General features: G+C 45.6%; 1 protein-coding gene across 2 annotated transcripts in view; it reads right to left on the reverse strand.

Moving 5' to 3' along the window:
* NRP2 (neuropilin 2) overlaps positions 1-20257 on the reverse strand; it is a 117470-nt gene that overhangs the window by 75529 nt on the left and 21684 nt on the right. For both annotated transcript variants that reach the window (XM_004459897.5, XM_004459900.5), the window contains exons 3-5: positions 7261-7442; positions 1689-1919; positions 455-610 (exon numbers count right to left, since the gene is read on the reverse strand). In XM_004459897.5, the coding sequence (XP_004459954.1) occupies positions 455-610; positions 1689-1919; positions 7261-7442 (569 nt within the window). The remainder of the gene's footprint in view (positions 1-454; positions 611-1688; positions 1920-7260; positions 7443-20257) is intronic.

Consider the following 20257-nt stretch of genomic DNA (forward strand, 5'->3'; position numbering starts at 1 on the left):
GGCTTGAGATGGTCTTGTGATTTGCCCTGGGAATAACTACTTCTTTTTAAAAACTTAAGGATTTATTATGTCAAACATGCAAAACATACGGTTAATTGCATTAGCAAAAGATCAATGGAAAAACACTCCACAATTCTGTAACTCAATTTTTAAAAGTTAGTCCTAGTAGTTGAAAGGTTCAACATTGTAAACATTGTAGGGAATAACTAAGTCATTGTAGGCTTTTTTTTTCCTTTTTAAAAAGAAATGAGCACCATACTCCCAAATTATCCTGTTCTTTTCTCATTAATATCTTCCTGGTAAAAGAATACAGCTCCCATTTTTTGAGCTGTGAGCCATGGAAAATTTGGGAGAGTTCCCATCTCCTCTCACCAGAGGTCAGCCTCTCTTTCCCTGCACTTCCTCAAAGCCCTGATGACAGGATGGGTCAGAGCTTCCCAAGTGACCAACTCACTCTCCAGCGGCTCTTGATGAACCAGGTAGTAGCGTGCAGAGAAACCATCCTTGGCTACCGCCATGTCCGTGTGAAAGGTGAGGGAAAGGATCCCTGTCGACGAACGGAGTTCGGAGGGTGTTTTGGTTCCACAGTACTTGCCAATCAGGGGGCCAACTGCACACACAGGAGAAAGAGAAGGCAGCGGAATCAGAAAGGTGAAGCTCCTTGCTCAGGATGCTCTCCCTTTCCACCACTGTGTGCCATGTAATCGTGGTGCATCCCTGTGTCTGCCTTGATGCAGAAGGAGCAACCAAAGAGACGTTGTAAGAACAATGTCCACTATTCTCCCGCCCCCCCCTCCGTGAAATGCACTTGACTGACAAGTTCTCATTCTGTCTTCACAGCCCTAGGGGTTGGACTGGAAAGGTATCATTATGACGCCTGTTCCACAGAAGAAGGAATTGAGGCTCTGAGAGGTCAGATGACTTTCCCTTGTTTGTACAGTTAGAAAATAGCAGAGCTGGGACTCAAATCCAGGTTTTCTGACTAAATCTTATGCTTTGCCCAGGAAATAAAAGCACTCTTCTTGCTTAGGCATCAAGCCTCCCTTAGATTGGAAAATTCTTAGAATGACTTCACAAGCGGAAGATTGATTACCTTGCTGATACTGCCTATATACCCAAGATCTACATTGGTCTCTACTTAAGAAGTACTGTTTCCTGCTGGCCTTGGGTGATGTGCCTTTTCCACATCTATGGCTACATTCACAAAAATAATTAGAGTAATAATGATGATGATAATGGCTAACTTATACAGATAAGGCACAGGTAGGTTAAGTAATTTGCCCAAGGATGCACAGCTGTCAATTGGCAGGCCAGGATCCAAATCTAGTCAATCTGGCTCAGCAGTCTTTCTGTTACGGCATCGGGCTTGATCACTGAGTCACTTTCTATGTAACTCCTGACAACCGGGAGCAGAAAAGAATATCATCTATTGGCTTTCTCATTCTCATCCACATATCTACTCAATTTCTCCTATCTTTTTCCAAAGAAAAATCTCTAAGAAAGGAGAGTGCCTCTCTGTAGTTTCCTCAAACTGTCTTTGGTTAAGAAGAAGAAGAAAAAGTCATCATGGGTCATGTAAGAACCCGAAAGAGCTTTTAAGTCTTTGTTCTTCTTTACTGTTACTAGAGCAATTAACTGGCAGAGGGCAAGCTCCCGAGAAGTGTCTCTGTGACAGCCACATCACTCACCATGTGGAATGCCATCCCAGATGTCCAGCCAATCGTATTTGCAGTCTCCCTCTCCCACCTGCAAAGGGTCATGCTCCAGGTCAAAGGTCAGAAACTGCAGGATGATCTCCATCTTGGGTTTGGCCAGGATGGTAAAGGTGCAGTCCAGGTTGTGTGGGTACTTCTCGGGAAACCCAGGGGATTCAATGGTCCCGTTGGGACTTGTGAAGTTTTTGGAACAATCTTCAGAGCCTGTAAGTAAAAGAGAACTGTAGCACCGACAAAGTAGAAGATGATGTCTTTCTTTGCTGCCGCTGTTTCTTAGGTTATTTAAATATTTGGCCCAAATCTCCCTACTCATGAAGGTTTTGTTTCCACTGGAGTAGCGTTTGAAGCAACATACTCTTCACATCCACATTTCAAGCCCTCAAGCCAGTCCCTCTACAGGATAGAAATTAGGGCAGCACGGCTGGCTTGCTCTACATATTAGAGTAAGAACAGCAATTGAGGAATTTGGAGTGTGTGTGTTGAGGGAAGTGTGTGTGTATGTGTGTATGTGTGAGAAAGAGAGAGAGAGAAAGAGAGAGGCAGATTGAGTATGTTGAAAAGGAACAGAGTCTTCTTTCTCAATTACTCAGCTGCTTGCTCCAGAAATGTAAGTTATTTCAATCCTTAAGGAAGACTTGCTGATTGCCAGCAGGGAAAACAATGTTACCCCTTATTTATTGCTGACCTCAACACTGGCCCCTATTGTACCATAGCCAACTAAGTGCCCCCTTTTCCCTCCAAGATCCAAGGTGCCTCAGGGGAGGGGCAAAGGGGAGCTTGGGGCTCATTCATGTCATGACTATATTAAAACGAGCTGCTCTGTAGTGGTCAGACAATTAACAATCGGCGTTTTTAGCCGGTGGATCACAGCAGGACGTTTGGGATGTTAAAGGCCGCTCCGGCAGCAAGTCTGGAAAAATGCAGCAGTGTACTGACATTTGGAGGGCTTCTGGTGCCTTTGTGGTGGGGCTGGCCTTGTTTCCCTCCTAAGCTCCTGTGCCTCCTGATTTCTTGGGATTCACGGAGGCGTCCTTAGTACACGCCGCAGGCATTCGCATCCTGGGGCAGGCTTTGACAGCTGCGGGAGAGATCGGGAGATCGCAAGAGGGTTACAGCCACCGTATCTGCCAAGGCCTCTAGTGGAGTCATCTGGAAAGGGCCCTTAGTGTGCTTTAATGGAGCCACCATTTGCTAAGGCGGATCCAACCTGGACCCAGGGACCCACGGATATTCAGGGAGCAAGAACTGAGGCGAGTTAGCACAGTGAATGCAAATGCTGCACAATTGGAACTGATTTCATTTTGTTCAGATAAAAAAAAGTAGCAGGATTTACGAGGAGAATAATATACGATCTAAACACGAAGGAAAAAACCCCACAGAAATACTCAATAAACCAGGTGTTTACTGGCAGGAAGTGTCCTCTGGGGATCACACAGAAATATAACTGTGTGATGTCAATATGCTGATCTTAGCCCGCAGCGATGTCTTTATCCTTGGCGCCCGTAGCAGGCCCCTCCTCTGGTCTCTTTATTGATGAGGGCTTTCTGGAAAGCAGCAAATTGGAAAAGGTGCCATGCAAATAAGCAGGGGAGGGGGGGAGATGGCACCTTTCTTTAGCACAAGTCAGGAGATTCCAATATCCACTTCCTACCCATCCATCACCTCCACCCTGCTGCCCGGTGCTGCATGTTGGCAGGGTGGGGACCAAGGACACATGAAGAGTGAGAGCTAACCTTTTCCTAGGTTCTGTGGAGGCTCTCTAAGTGCCACATCTCAGAGACTCTGTACTCCATCATTTAGGGGCTTGGGGGTGGCAGGGCAGGCCCGGGGGAAGCAACCAGGCTGGCAGGGAGGGGCTGGGGCAGCCTTCACACCAGCTTTGTTTACTCTCAGGCCCCCAGCTCCTGTGGGCTTCCTCAATGGCCCTGGATGAGGCAATTCGGCAAAGCCAAGCCAGCTGGCAGGTCTTCAGGGGGCTGGGAAGAATTTTGAAAAGGTTAGAGTTTATGGCTGCTGTGCAGCCTTCTTCTTGTGGACCACTTAGCCGAGTATCACACAAGACGAGCGAAATTAACTCTCTATTGGCAACTTGCTTGGAGATCTAGAAAAGGCATCCGGACATCCCCTCCTAGAGTTTGCGCTATTGTCATTCTCTTTAAAGGCTAGGGCCGGAATCTTTACAGTGGAATCTTTCTTTAGTCTCCTATCCAGGGGAGACAGGTGTTTCCAGAATGGACATCTAGTTAAGTCCAAGAGAGGCACAGAGAAAGTGAGATTTTAATGCACCCACAGACCCAGTTTGCAGGGTCCTGAGGTCCTGCATTTGACTGGAAAGAGTTCTTTACCCTTAGTATTTAAGCCGTGCACCAACCCCCAAAGTGTGCTTCTCTGATGTATGACCATAAATGAAAATATTCTCTGGATAATTTTGAATGAGGTCGAAAAACAGTTTTATCAAGTTTGTTGTGTTTTATGCAGAAAAACCTCTATTAAAATCATGCACGGTCACAGTGTCAGATGAATAAGCTGAAAAGTCAAAAGCCAAGAAGAGATCTCAGAAAAGGGTGACCATCCTTAGGACAAAATTTGAGTCTTGTAAAAAATCTACTTAATGCAAGATCCTTTTCTGAGATGTGTTAAAAGGTTAAACAAACAATCTCAGTCAACAAATACTCAAAAAATCATCACTCAAGATAATGCTATGATTATCCATAGAAGCTGGGGGATTTCTGTTGCAATGAATGATTCCATAACATAGGGTTCTGGTATAAAAAATGTCCACCCCATGTTTTTTCACGCAAATTTTAAAATAACTCTGCAAAGCAGAAGAAGACTCTACATATATAAAGATATCAGAAGTAGAGTGGATTTATTCAAAGCCGAGTTTGGCCTGACCACAAAGGTTAACTCAGTTCCTCAACTCAGGGAGTGGGGGTAGGGGACACTCCAGGTTTTCTCTATCTGTGAATGACCCCAGAGATTTCAGTTTTAGAAATGTCCATAGGCACCAGGGGAAAAAAAGCTTGATGGATCTTGAACTCTGGTCAAAGGAACATCAGAAAAGAAACACATTCTTCCACTGTCTCCTTTCCCAATGTTAAAACTTTTTAAGTTACTTTAAAATTTCTCTGTTCTGTTCATAATGGGTGATTTGAGTTATTTTAAGTCTACAACTTGATTTGGTTTACCTTTTTATATGCCAACAGCCCGGTAATGTAACATAGAATCTTTTGTGCCAAGGGTTAGTCTTCTGGATGGATGTGGTGGTGGCTGTGAGTGGCCCCGAGAAGAACATGGGTCTCATTTTTCTCACATTCCCCAGAAGTGTGGTTGGTCTTGGTGGCTTTCTGTCTCTCACCCCAGCACCCCTTCTTCCCTCTCTAGGCAAGGCCAGTCCTGGAAGTAGGCCACCCCATTTCTCCACATCCAAGCCACCTTCCCTGGCTGGCCAGTATTGTTTGTAGGTGGCACAGAGACTTGCTGCCTCATTTGAAATACTACTTCAACCTGTTCGCAAAATAGCGATGCTGAATTATGACAGCCTTTTGAGCATTTTATTCCTCAATATCCTCTCTTCAAATCTGCATGATGGATAGAATTAACAGTGACTTTTTCTGTGGCTTTTTGAAGAATTTGGCATCATCCCTTATGAAATACCAAGTTGAGAGGTATGAAACCAGAGGTGAGCTTTAAAGGCTTGCTCACCGATGCCCTGACTTCCCTTGACCGGCTCCCTCGGTAGACCCCTTACAACCCATTTCCTTCTGTGGTGAGCACAATGAAGGTGAGTGACAGCTCTTGCACTAGGGACCTAGTACCTTGTTATCTAATATAAACTTCCCAGATTCCCTTGCTCCCCACCTTGCCAAGCCCCTCATTTGCTTCACCATTTTCATGTTAATTGTATCTTTATTTAGCACTTAGCTTATCCTGCCTCATGTTATAATTCTCTGTTCAATTTACATATCTGTATACTCATCTAGCAACATCTACCATGCATCTGTTATGTGCCGAGGGTAACACATCTGTCTCCCCCAGTAGAGAAGGGCAGATTCCCTTCTCTCTTCTCTCTCCCCACTGCCTCCTAGCAGAAGACCGTAGAGTGTGTATTCTGTCAATGCTTGTGGCATTAACCTGAATCTTGCATAGGAATCAAGGACATGTGGATCAGGAGCTTCACACCAGACCCGAGCCACTGGATACACAGACTGTCAGTCCCTGCAACCTCCCTGTAGTCAGGAGCATGACGACCCAGACCGCTCACTGCTGTAGCCGCTCACTGCTGCAGCCGGCGGCCCTGCTTGGGGCTCATACCCTGCGGCAGCTGCGCCTCCAGCCCTGGCTCCACAAGGTTCCCTCTGCCTCTCCACCCTTTCATTTGATTGTAAGTTCTTGTTCTCAGGCAGACAAAGCCGACAAATATTTGGACAGAGTGGGTATAAAAACTGCTTTCAGCAGCTTCCACTTCCTTTCAAGAATTGTTTAGTGAAAAAGAAAATATATATGAATAGTTCCCCTCACACTGAACTCAACAGGCACCCGTCTTGGGCCCCTCAATGACAGTTCTTTAACCCAGTTGTAAAACTTAGGCTGCTGGAGGGGGGAAACACACTCACACATGGAGCAGGGAGAAGGGCCATGGACAAGGGGAGAGTTGAAGCATAAGCTTCACTTAGCATCCAGATATTGAGCTCCACACGTATTGGGCGGAAAGAAAGAAAGATGTGCTACTGGAACATTTAGGTGTAGAAGCTGAACCAGCATCTTGTACCAGGGAGGGGAGCGGACAAAGTTCTCTATTCCCAGTCATGGAAATAAGTACTGGCCCATAGTCTCAGGGACTGGAGTGATCCAAAGGGGACCTAGCATAAATTGAGGAGCCAAAAGAAGTACAACATTCTCTGTCTCTTTTCTTGCTCTCCTTTGGACTCCTTTTCGGGGAAGCAGGTTCACTGGCATTGAGGAAGTAGGGGTTCAATGGATTGGGGTGGGAAATATGGATCACCAAGGGGAAATTCTAGGAGCCAGATATGAATTTTAAAAGCTTCAGCCTGACCCCATTTGGGGGTCATAGTAATATCTTCGGAGGCTCTAAACACTAGAAAGGTTATGTCTCCAACCCCATCCAATTCCAAATAAAAGCAACATGAACCTAAAGTAATTGTGAGGATGTTCAACCAACTTTTTCTTTTTCCCATGAGGATTACGTTGATCTTGAAAAACAAACGAAACTCAAATTCTTTCAAAAAGTATTTCTGTTGTTTATCTGGTGCCCCTGCTCTGTTGGTGCCACAAACAATGCTTAGCTTGCCTACTGGGAAGCACCCAGCACTAACCCTCAACTGGCCTTTCACCTTCTGACATCTGGAGATTCACCTTGAATCTCTCTTCCCTCCATCACCTTGCTCATAAAATTGTACCCTTTACCAAGTGTTAAGGCTCATCTCCCCACCCTCCCCTTACAAAACCTTCTAAAGCCAGACAGAGATGACCGTGAGCCATCTTCTCTAAAGACTGCATCTCCCGGGTCCACCACCACACTGACCTGTCTTGAAGATCTCATAGCGTAGGGAGAAGCCTGCCCCCTGCCGAGCATAGTCGGAGGTGAACTTGATATAGAGCACGGAGCCAGAGGAGATGATGGTGGGTGGGGCGATGTTCCCACAGTGCTTTCCCAGGAGGTCTGCAGATTCACTGTCCCCGTCCCGAATTTCAATGAAGTCATACCTAGGTAAGGATGGCATAATACGGCACATATAAGAAAAGATCACTCTAAGGAGATAAAAGGACTGTTGTCTCATTCCAGTTGATGTTCTCTCCATTCATTTACAGATATTCAAGTGTTTCAGACTGAAAAACAATGGGCACTTCAAGTTCATTTGTATAGCCTGGCAAACAACACCAACACATAGGAAGTTGAATTGCTTTATTAAAATCAAGGAGTTTATGAGCACATCTGTGGAAGGCTGGAATTTCAGCCCTTATCTCTTGCCCACCTGAGAACTGTAGCATCATTTTATCAACTATCTCCAAACACACTTTTTTCTTCTGTCAATAGAGCCATCTTTCTTTCTATTATGCTCTCTCTGAATGTCTCTTCTTAGTTGTGTGTCCTTATGCATTCCTTAACCCCTTAGAGCCTCTATTTCTTCATCTGTAAGATGAGGCTAAAGATATCCACCTCAAGAGGGTTGGAATGGGGATGGAAAAATAAAATGTAAGTACAATGTTAGGCCCAGTGCCAGGCATGCTGGGGATATTTCTGAGATAGTCGTTTATTTTTGTGCCCCTCCCTCCCCCCATTTCAATTTTCTTCTGGGTCATCCCCTCTTATCTTTTTCTTTTAATGACAAAGACTTCACAACCCTGGGCCACCTCCCTCCCTGAGATGAGGCTGTGAAGTTCAGATTAGCATCTGGCTTGGAGTTAAGTACTCCAGAAGAACAGTTCTTAATCTTTGTCCATTCCTGTGAGTGTCAATCTATTTGTAAATAGGGGCATTGTAGATGTTGTCAGTAAAGGTCGCCCAAACTAATGAGAGTGCTCCTTAATTCAATATGGCTGACCTCCTATAAGCAAAGAAAACTGGACCCAGAGAGAAGCCACGGGAGCAGCCAGAAGCCTGAGGGTAACAGAACCTGGAAGGAAAAGAAGTTGTCGCCTTGTGCAGTGCTTTGTGACAGAAGAGCTACGGAACCCCAAAGACTGTCTGCCAGCCGGACCGTACTGGGAAGAAGCAAGCCTTCTAGCCTCTGAAACTGGGAGCCAACAAATTCCTGTTGTTAGGCCAACTCCTGTACGGTACACGAAATGGCATTTGTTTTATCAGCTGAGAAACTAAGACACTCCGTTTTAAAAAGGAATCAGCATGATATGAGATAAGGCAATAAAAACCTTTCCACAAAAGCAGAGGGTGAATCCCCAGGGATCCAGCATCTACCAGCACTTTGGCCTCTGCAGGAGACAGGGAGGGGCTGCCGTCCTTAGGCTGAGGTCTCTGCTCACTTCAGAGCAGAACTGGCCCGCGGTGAAGAGGAAAGCACCTCAAGGACTTCCTTGCTAGGGGCATGGGATGGTGCACAGTAACGTGCCATTTTATTTTCACAGACGTGCATTTTTCAGGCCGGTATGTGCTCCAGCAATTTTCACTGTGCTGTTTATGCTCCCTTTTGCCATCCCCAGTTAATATAATACTCTTGTCAGAACTGCTTAGGTGGGAAGTCCTTGCCACCAGCTCCCTTCACATTGCTAGCCACCATAACGTTTGCTGAAAACCATCCATCTCCCTCTCCCTCCTGTTATTTATCTTACATCAACCTGTTTAAAACAACATGTAACAAATCTCTTCCCTGAGGGTAAAGGACCGGGTTGCAAATGCTCCCCACCCTAGAACGCCCCATGCCTGCCCCCGTGGGGGAGCTGGCTGCCTGCAGAAGTGGGGTGTTGTTTAGGCCGATGGCCTGGGGTCTCCCCTCAACCCCGGGAGCCGTATTTCAGATTGCTCAGCCACTTCAAAATAAATCTGCCTGCAAGGGAAGCACAAGGAGTGGACCAGGATTAGCTCATTCTCAGACCCCAGAGGGCTGGAATCCGACAGTCGAAAGAATTGCTGAAGCTCTTCAGAGTCCACAGAAGACGAGACTGCCGTGTTTTCCCCCAGGAGCTTGAAGGGCTGGCCACAGATTGAGACAGGCCGTGGGGGTGGGGGAGTCTGTTTAGGTCTGTGATTTCAGTGTGGGAGATGGTGCTGACTTTGAAAATGTGCTTCCTCACTTTCAAATCAAAAGTGAAAACACGCTTAGTTCATTCCTAGCGGAAACTCCCCAAACCTTCTGGAGTTACTGCTATTTCCACACCGAAGTGAACATTGCTGGACACTCTGCTGAGTAATGGTGATGCTATAACAATGTGTTTAGGCTAAGAAACACTGTCACCTGTATTCACTGGTCAGACCTTACTGCGCTCACCTGGAAGAGGGAATTCACAGCCCTGGGTGTAGAGGCCCAGGTTCTGGAACTAGACAGAGCTGGATTTGGAAACCAACTCTGCTAGTATGAGCTGGGTGCCTTGGGGTAAGTTATGTCAAGCTTCCGAGCCTCAGAAGTGGGGAATACAAGAATAAAATGGGAGGGGAAGCAGATTTGGCTAAACAGATGGCGCATCCGCCTACCACATGGGAGGTCCGCGGTTCCAACCCTGGGGCCTTCTTGACCCCTGTGGAGCTGGCCCGCAGTGAAGTGCTGCTGCGAGCAAAGAGTGCCATGCCACACAGGGGTGTCCCCCGTGTAGGGGAGCCCCACGTGCAAGGAGTGCCCCCCGCAAGGAGCGCCACTTCATGCAAAAAGAGTGCAACCTGCCCAGGAGTGGTGTGGCATGCACAGAGCGCTGACGAAGCAAGATGACACAAAAAAGAGACACAGATTCCCAGTGCCGCTGATAAGGATAGAAGCGGTCACAGAGGAACGCACAGCGAATGGACACAGAGCAGACAACTGGAGGGGGGGGGGGCGCGGGGAAGGGGAGAGAAATAAATAAAAATAAATCTTTAAAAATATAGTAATAAAACGGGGATATTAGAACCTTTCTCACAGGGTTGTCATGGGAGTTTAATGACATAAACTAATAATCTGTATACATAGCACACAGCCTGTCACTTAGTGTGTGCTAAATGAATGTTAAATGTTATTTGTAGTATCCTCACTCCCATTTCAGAGATGAGGAGGATGAGTCACAGAAGCAGAAGTGGCTTTCCTTAAGAGATTGAGTGAGCAGAGGTGAGCATTAAGTGGGAATATGAATTCATTCAAACATTTTGGAGACATTTTGGCAAAATTTTGACAAGAGTTAATACGTACAGACCCTTTAATCTAGCAATACTACTTCGAGGAATTTTTCTTAGGGAACTAATCGGATAGTTGTGCAAAGATGTATATGCCTGTTTATAAAAGCTTTTCAAAATAGATGCTTTGTGTGTGTGTGTGTGTTTTTTAAAGATTTATTTATTTTATTTCTCGCCCCTGCCACCCTGCCCCAGTTGTCTGTTCTCTGTGTCTATTTGCTGCGTGTTCTTTGTCCGCTTCTATTGTTGTCAGCGGCACGGGAATCTGTGTTTCTTTTTGTTGCGTCATCTTGCTGCATCAGCTCTCCGAGTGTGCAGCGCCATTCCTAGGCAGGCTGCACTTTCTTTCACACTGGGCAGCTCTCCTTACGGGGCGCACTCCTTGCAAGTGGGGCTCCCCTACACGGGGGATACCCCTGCGTGGCACGGCACTCCTTGTGCGCATCAGCACTGTGCGTCGGCCAGCTCCACATGGGTCAAGGAGGCCCGGGGTTTGAACCGTGGACCTCCCATGTGATAGACGGACGCCCTAACCACTGGGTCAAGTCCGCTTCCCAGTTGCTTTGTTTATAAATAACAATGTCTGAATGTCCAACAATAGGGGACAAAGTAAATCAATTTTGGTGTATTTATAAAATGGAATATTCTACAGCTATAATGAGCTATAATGAGCAGATATTTAATTGTTATGGGAAAATGCACTTGATATTACTGTTTAGTTTTTTTTTAAAGGCAGGTTAAAAAAACAGTATGTTTTAAAATCTATTACATATATCTTCTTGTACATATGTACAGAAAAAAACCTAGAACACTATATACTAAAGTGTTTTTTAAAATTTTTATTTTGTAAATTTTTTCTACTTATTTCTTTTTTATATACTAAAATATTAATAGGGGTAGTGGGATTACTGGTCATTTAAAATTTCTTCTTTGTTCTTTTTTATTATCTGAATTGTTTACCCTGAGCCTGTATTTCTTTAACCAAAACTAAGATAAAGGCGCTTCCATTTCACAAACATTTTTTAAGTAGAAAAGCTGAGGGAAAAAAATACAGTGCTCATGATTTAGCAGGTGAAGAAGTAAACTTGGCATCATCCATCTCTCAGAGTCAGAGGGAAGATCAAATAAGACACAGCATGTTAAAGCACCTAGAACTGTGAGTCCATGGCACATGCTCTATAAATGCTTTAAAATTTTTTTTAGAGACCACCCCATAGCTCCAGTCTTTGTGTTGCCAATTTCTCAAGGAAATACAAGAAGGACAAAGCAAGGTCTTGACATCCCACTGGCTTGTTCATTAGAAGTGGGAGGGTTTTATCTGGTTGCCTAATCACCCGTAGAGTAATTTAGGGGATTAACAAAATCAGCAGTGAAACAGGGCTACCCAACAAATGTCACATCCACAAGCTTGCCTCAGTTTACTCCATGGATATATCGCCTCAAATCCTTTCTGGTAATAAGGCCAGTTACAAATACATCCTTACCATCTACATACACATAGAGTGAAGGGATGTGTTCTTGAAAAGAATTCATATAAATCAAACGTATTATAAATTTCCTCTCTGCGCTTGTTAGTTCAAGGACCCCTCTGGTGAACCCTTTTGTGAAGCAAATCATCAGCCCTTACATGAACTTCTTAGAAAAACTGGATTTTCCTATCAAGTCCCCTTAAGGGGAAAACAACCCAGAGTTAACAATTTGCTCTCTGAGATCCCCCTCCCTCCAGTGTGCTGGTTCTGCCCTTTGGCCAAGACCCACGTAAACACAGGGTCTTCTGGCTGGGCTTTTTGGAATCCTGGGCACCCTCTGAATGCCATGCTGACTTCATACAGAATGTCTCATTTACCTCCTGCGTGACTGACTCATTTGGGGAAATTTTTTATTATTAGGGATTTGCTACAGCTGGAGTAAATCTCCGTGGCAATTTCAGTGTTGTCAGGTTAATTTGTGAAGAGCTCTGCAGAGCTTAGAAAGTTTGTGGCCTTGGAATAAATATGGTTTTGCATGTAGCCTCTGATGTTCAGTTTGCTCGGTGGAGAAATGTGGGGTACAAACTCAGTGCTTGCCCCAGTAACAGTCAAGTAGAATAACCTGAAGGGCTACCCCTCTTACAACACGTGGTTCATTTTCCGGATGGAAACATAAGCCAGCTAACAGACGTATTAACTATTGTGTTTGCCTTTCATTATTCATAATCTCTCTCAAATGAAAAAATTCCTTTTAAAGCTTTAACACTACTTTTTATTATTATTACTAATATTATTTCTTTTCCTGAGCTCGAGTAGCCATCTCTATCCCAGGTTTGTTTTTTCTCTCTCAAATAGTTCCCTGGATGCCTTTTTACTTTTCGCCTCACAGATTCCGACATCTGCATGTTGAGCATTTGTCTAGAGAACACTTTCTGTACTTTCTTTTCTGAACCTCAAAGTCTTAATCTCTCTCCCCAAACCCACATTTGGGGCGTGGGAATCCTGACAGTGGAATTAATTTTGAGAGTCCACGGGAGAGTTATGAGAAAGCAACAATCTCATCTCTTCTCATCACTAGGCAATCATGAAAAGAAGCTTTCTAGTTTCCATAACGCTATCCATGCTAGACACTTCCCAATGGGGCACCAAAGCAGGGTTCGCCAGCCGAGCCCGTGCCAGGGAGCATCGCCACGCCGAGGTCCTTCACCAGCCACAGTAGCGTCCAGCCCATTCCTGAGTCTACCTCTGGGGATGCTACACAGCCCTGCTTGTGAGGGGCTTCTATATCACAGAGGCCTTGGGTGCTCCGAGGAAGACTGCTGTGCCCAGTCCACACATGTGGGCCCAGCAATCACAGCGGCTGCAGCCGCCTTTCATGCTACCTACATCCTAAAATATTTTAAGACATTACACTTTGTACATGGTGAGCCCTTTCCAGCCTCAGGGCCTTTACACTTGCTGTTCCCTCAGCCTGCAATAGTCCTTGTTAGCCCTTTCCATGGTTCCTTCCTTTCCATCCTTCAGGTCTAAGTGTAAATGGCCCCTCCTCAGAGAGGCCTGCCCTAAACACCCCATCTCAGATGGCATGCTCCTTTTCTCTATCTCACCATCCTCTTCTTTCCTTAAATTGCCGTTATCATAACCCGTAAAGGTCTTGTCGATGTATCTGTTTCTTTGTTGACAATCTGTCTCCTGCATTAGACAGTAAGCACCATGAGGGCAAAGACCTTGCCTTTTCCCTGCTGCATTTCTAAACTGCTTGGTGCCTGGCACAGAGTAGGGCTCATTAGCTGTCTGTTGAGTGAATAAATGAATGAGGGAGTTGACCTTGGTGTTATACGTTAAGAAGAATGCATTCTGTAGTGATGATTCCAGAGCGATTTGATGGGCCTGGTCCATTTTCTACTCACTGCCCTTGTGTCACAACACGTTTGCTGAGCTATTCTGGTTGTATCTGGAAGCCAAAATGTTGCCTTGTGACTCAAAAACACAAAATATAACATTTTGAGTGGAAGAAACATCTCAAGTCATGCTGACAGCATTTTCACTATTAGCGGCAAACAAATCAACTATAATTAAAATGCTGTCAGAGTGATTTGAGATTTTTCTCACACTTTCAAAGTCCCATATTTCATGCGTAGATTATCCAGGCCACAGAATTTATCACCTCCTGGAGTGCCTTTCTTCCAGGAAGCTCAAAGACATCTACAAACACTGTCTTATTAATCCTTACATTAAAACCTGCAGGGAAAACACAAGGGGGAGAAAACACTGTTGTGTCCAACTTCCCAATGAAGAAGCTGCCTGAGATGCCAAGAGGAAGCAGGGCAGATCTGCACAAAGCCAAGTCCCCGGTCAGTTCAGGCTCAAAGCCAGGCAGTCTGCTTCTTGGGCCTTTTTGGTGATATCAGCTGGCTTTTAGGTAACTAAGAGTTTTAAGTAACTAATTTGACCACCTTGAAATTCTCTGTTCATCAGTACTGCCCATTTAATAAGAAGTTGGTATCTCAATGGAAAGATATCGAGGGCCGGGCCCTTGTTAGGATTCCCATTTCATTTGCAGATACAGAAAGACTAAGATACAGAGAGGTTAAGTAATTGCCCAAGGTCACATGACAAGGGAAGGGCAGAGGCAGGCTCTGAACCCAGGCAGTCTCCCTCCCAGGCACAGGCGTCCCCTTTCTCCCTTTGCATCACTGATGAATGAGATCTGAGAGTAATGAAAATACCAATTTGCCACAGCACACTGGCATTAGAAGGCATGAGGTGCCAAGTAACCTCTAGGACTCAGGTTTCCACAAAATGGGTATAAGGTATGAAAGAGTCTTAGCATCTCGCTCTTCTTATTTGGTGGGGACTCACAGATAAAAGACATGACAAAGGACAGAGTTGGGGGTTTTTGATATTGGAATTTTGATGTTGGAGTTTGATGCTGAAGCCTTAAACTGAAGCCCTAGGAAGCAAGCTCACAGAGGAAAGAGAGGCAAGCCCCAGGAAAAGAGTAACCCTGAGCCCAGGAAGAAGCAAGCCCTGGGAAGAGATGAACCCTGAGCGCAGAGAGAAGACCCCGGAAGGCAGGAACCCAGGAAGCCTGAACCCTCGCAGATGTTGGCACCCATCTTGCTCCAGCATGTGAAAATAGATTTTGGTAAAGGAAGTAAATTATGCTTTATGGCCTGCTATCTGTAAGCTCCTACTCCAAATAAATATCCTTTATAAAAACCAGCCAATTTCTGGTATTTTGCATCAGTGCCCCTTTGGCTGACTAATACACACACATATACCCATATGTAAACATAAGGCCCATAGAGTGAGGAAACAGTGCCCTGTATATTTATAAGATCCTAAAGTATTATCTGCAGCACATATCCTTTGAAGTCCATGGATTTCCAGTAGGGTCCAGAGGTAAGTTTCAATAGGTTGAGAAACCTCTGTGATTACATGCAGAAATCTTACACATGCACATTTTCCTAGGGTAGGGTTCTGCGGCCAAAAAGTTTTAAACCACTCTTATACAAAAACATATCACATACCTATTAGGGTGCCATGTCTGTCAATTAGGGAAGTATAACACATGGCTTTGTGGACAGACCTTTCCAGTATTTGATAGTGGTGTGACTGTGGGCAAGTTATATAACCTCTCTAAGTCTCTGGTACTTTTTTTTTTTTTCAGTGTTGAAACCTGCAATCGAACCATGAGCCTCAGATTTGTCATCTATAAAATGGAAATAATAATAAGTCTCATCTCGTGGGATTGTTGAAGGATTGCAAAGGACATTAAAAAAGCCCAGGACAGCACCAACTGCCTTAGAAGCACCCTATAGACACTGGCTCCTTCTGTTATTATAAATGTTCTACAAAACAGGATTGCTTTAGAGACAGGTGCATTTGGAGGAGAAAAGAGTTACACACATGATGCTTTGGAAACCAGACACATAAAAATAAAATGACAAGTCATAAAGTGTCAATGCCTCCCAGCCCCCCAACTTTGGTACTAGGGAGGGTTGTTTCTAAAAGTCCCCCTCCTCCAAAAACTTTAGTTTTTGAGATTTTATTTCAATCCTGTGTTTCTGAACCCAGGCACTGAAACCAGTTAACCTAGCTGGGTTCCAAACTAGTCCCTCTCTATTAGCTGAGACTTGAAGAGCAAGGTACTCAACCTCCCTGACATTTGCTAAGTTAATGTATATCCAGTGGCTCGGCACAGTGCCTGGTGCATAGTTAGTACTCAATAAAAAGATACCAGCTGTAATCGCTATCACCATCATCATCGCCATTTCTTAAGTAACTGCTCCTTCATTTATTTCTTAAACTCAGTGCTCATGTGTACATTTGTGTCGGTGCCAGGTATCTTTTTAATAGTGGCTGTTGACAGTTTCATTTTCCTCCTTTCTTTCTTCCCACCACAAATCTTTGCCATTTTGAGCTTCTTATTTGCAATCCCCTCACAGCCAGGGTCACCAGAACTCTTCAGAGGGAGGAAATCTGACCACCCAGTGAAGGAAATATGCGGAGAGAATAACCGAAAACAAACAGAAGGAATTACTCCAAAAAACCTTGAAGGCAAGAAAATGGGAACCACAAATAACATCTATTTATAATTGCTGGTTGTTTTTCCGCAGAAGCCCTGGGATGATGGCGAGGGCCCCGCCGAGCTCATTGTTCCTCCCGGAGCAAGCTGCCAACAACACCTCTGAACGTGAGGAAGGAGGTTGCCTCTCACACGGGGTCTGATGCGTCTTGCTGTAGATGAACTTTCAGAGAACTGAGGGCACACAACAGAGCCTCCGCCACTCCTCTGACCCTCCGGCTGAACTGTGCTTCCTCCTCAGGGCAGCAAAATGCATTCCTGAGGCTCTGAGGCGCAAACCCTTGGAAAGACAGGCTGGGACGGAACCACATTTGCTCATATAAGGAATGATTCTCTAGGTAGCCAGTGCCAACGTGAAGTTCAAGGCTTTTGGGCAGGCTGTTTCCAGCGTGACTGTTGCAGCTGTCCTCTGCCTGCTGTAAAAGTGTCTATAAAATCCACACCCTCTGCAGTCACCTTTGAGGGCCTCTGGCTGGTATTTTGCAATGATACCAGAGTCGAAAGCAGGTGAGAGTAGCCCACAATTTATTTCCGTTTCTTTCCTCCTTGGAGGCAGCAGCCACAGCGGCAGCTGTGGTATACCGGCAGACAGGGACGCCGGTGTGCACGTGAATCCCTGCAGGGCCACAGAGTCACTACATTGTGCTGAGCTTGCCTAGGCCCATCAGGCTCTCACGCCAGAGTAAATGGGACCTGGATCATGTCTCTGTGCCTTCCAGGGTCGACTGGAAGGGGCATTAGCCACAGGCAGCCATTGAGGGAGACAGCCTGGGGCCCTGGTGTGCTGCCAGGGTTCCTCCACTTTGCCAGGTGAATGGCTTCCTTCCAGGCAGGTGAACCCAACTGTGATGGTGACTCATAAACTCCCCATTTGTCAGAAAAAAACCAGGAGCCTGCTGGGAATAGGGGTGTACTGGACAGTAGGAATGAGTCGCTGCCTCAGGAAAGTCCTTGTTTTTCCCGGGAATTCACCTCCCAACTCATTTTCCTATCCCCCTTTGCTGGCAGCCAGGCTCCCTAAAAAAACTTGTCTGAAAAACGTGCCAAGCAGGGGACAGTTTGGGAGTAGGTGGCAGGTGTGATGAGCCCTGCTCTTGGATTTCATTCTCTTGGAGCTTCGGGTTACAGAGCTCACAGCTTCTCCTGGCTCCAGGGAGCAAACTTGTCACTACTATGCAAAAAGCACTGTGGTGTGGCAATGATGGGCTTGCGCTAACGTCTTAGGCAGGAAGGGGCTGCTGCCACGCCAGGGTGGAGATTCTGAATATAGCACTCAGCGGGCAGTCGGCTGGAACGCATCCGCCTCTCTCGACCACCACCCTGCCACTGCACTTTGGATGGCCACGCTCTGAAGGCGCCAAGGCTGTGCACGGTACAAAGGCAGCCCAGGACACACACTGCACGTGAAAGCCCTGGTCTCCCTGTCATAGCAAGGCCCCTTCTATCTGAAAGGTCCGGTGCAGGCTGGTTTGGCAGGGGGTGGGAGCAACGTATGTTTACGAATGTTGGGTGCTCTTGGCTGGAGGTTCCCAAGACCATGAAATATGTTGACAAAGGACACTAGCTTCTTCAGGAAAGGGAACCAGGTTGCAGGAAGTCCCCAAGCAAGATGGGAGCAGGGTGACTCAGAACTTAGGCGCCTTAATTTATCCCACAGCCGTCAGCAGGCTGCTGGTGTTGTGCACAGAGCAGCTAGCAGGCTGCCTGTCCACCACGTTGCAGCGGCCAGGGGGGGCCTCAAAGGGCAGGAGGAAGCACTCAGGCCAGGCAGTGCTGTGGGAGCCACACGTTCATAAGGGCTGGGAGTGGGGCAAGCAGGAGGGGCCCCCAGAAGGAGTCAGGACCCCACCACTGAAACTCTGTACCTAGGACTAAAATCCTGTATCTGCTTGTGCCTCAGTTCCCCAGTGGATAAGACCCAAAAAATAATAATACTTTCTTACCCTCCTACCACTCTCAAAGGGATGACACATAGACAAATCACTTTGAACTTTTAGATGAAAGGTGCTGTATAAACCTGAGGTCTCATCAACTGTAATTGTTACGGTAATTATTTTAATGATAATAATGATGATAATGGGAGATGGGGGTGGGGTGGGAGAGGAAACCTCCTACCCAGAGACAAAGAAAAACTCTTGGGTTAAAACCCGCCTCATGATTCCTCCTGCTCTTAGCTCTCAACCATCTCTTTCAAACTGCCAATTCCTGGGCTGAAATATTATTTACTCCTTTTCTTTCCAATAAAACAATTATTTGTTCTATTGTTATCCCTCTCGCCCACTCTCTGGTGTGTCTAGCTTGGCCCTGACAGCTCAGCCATGGACTGTTTACATGTCTTGCTCACTCTCCAAGTCTCTGGTTCAGCTCCATTGACACTAAAGGCAGGAGAATTCTCCCCGTGTGAGGAATCAATTACTTCCGCTGACACTCTATTACTGGCCCTCACATCTTCTGATGCCAGAAGGAGGGTGAAGGTGGTGATGGGGATGGCAGGGAATTTGTGGAGGATCAGGGGAGGTTGAGGGGACAGAGGAAGTGGAAGGTGGATGACAGGAAGGTGGACAGAGACAAGTGACTGAGAGTCAGGCCTCCAGCTTTGTATTTAAAGACACAAAAAGATACCGCTCTCCTTGACTGCTCTGCCGGAATCTGGAGGTGACTGCATGGCAGGAAGAGGCAAAGAAAAGGAATAAAAAGAGAAAAGGAAAAAAAATAGGCTTGTCGAGGGTCTCTAAAGAAATTGGAGAGGGCCTAAAATACCTCAGAACTGGCACAGCAGATGACAGCCCTAGAGATCAACACAAGAACAAAGAGTGAGCTTTTGGGGTGGGTGGGTGGTGGCAGTGGCATTCAATAAGGTTAGAAAAATCATCCACTGCCTGGATTCAAATCCCAGCCCTGCTATTACTATCTGGTGATCTCTCAAGGCCTCGATATTCCCATCCATAAAATAGGAATAATAGCACTACCAGCCCCATAGGGCTGTACAACATGGAAAGTTCTTGGCGTATCTTCTGACATATGGTGGGAGCTCAATAAATGTATTGTCTGACAGCCCCTTTGCACTACCTGCAAACATGCAGTTGAATCCCTAATGAGGCAGAACAGAAAAATATACATAAACTGCCAAAATGCTCTGCTACAAACCTAGGGGAAAAATGCATAAAAAAATGTGGATTTTCCTTTATCATGTGGAGTCCTTTGCTGCGCACCCCCCCAACCTAGGCCCAACTTGAATTTTTTTCCTTTCTTCTTCTTCTTCTTTTTTTCAATTTAATTTTTTACCCAGCTAACGTTTTTCAGGGATATTCATTCTAGGAAAACATTTTTTATTATGTAAATTAAATACAACTATCTACTGTGCAATCAACTGAGATGAGTTGTGAGGCACAAGGTCCCATTATGAAGGACGATTATGGAGGCTCTTTTCTAGAAGAAAAGACAAGGGCAGATAATATTTTCTTTTCTTGGGATGATTTATCCAGGCAGAAGCAGAAGAATGGAATTAAATTATCTCTTGAATTTCTCTTAATCTAAAGGTTTTAAGTCTCCCTGCCACTAAAAAGGACAAAACAATTTTTTTTTAATCCTACAGGACTCAAAACTACAGAAAAAACACATAAATCCCTTTTTGTGAAAAGTA

Source organism: Dasypus novemcinctus, chromosome 7 (genome assembly GCF_030445035.2).
Source record: "Dasypus novemcinctus isolate mDasNov1 chromosome 7, mDasNov1.1.hap2, whole genome shotgun sequence".
In the NCBI taxonomy this organism is placed as follows: domain Eukaryota; kingdom Metazoa; phylum Chordata; class Mammalia; order Cingulata; family Dasypodidae; genus Dasypus; species Dasypus novemcinctus.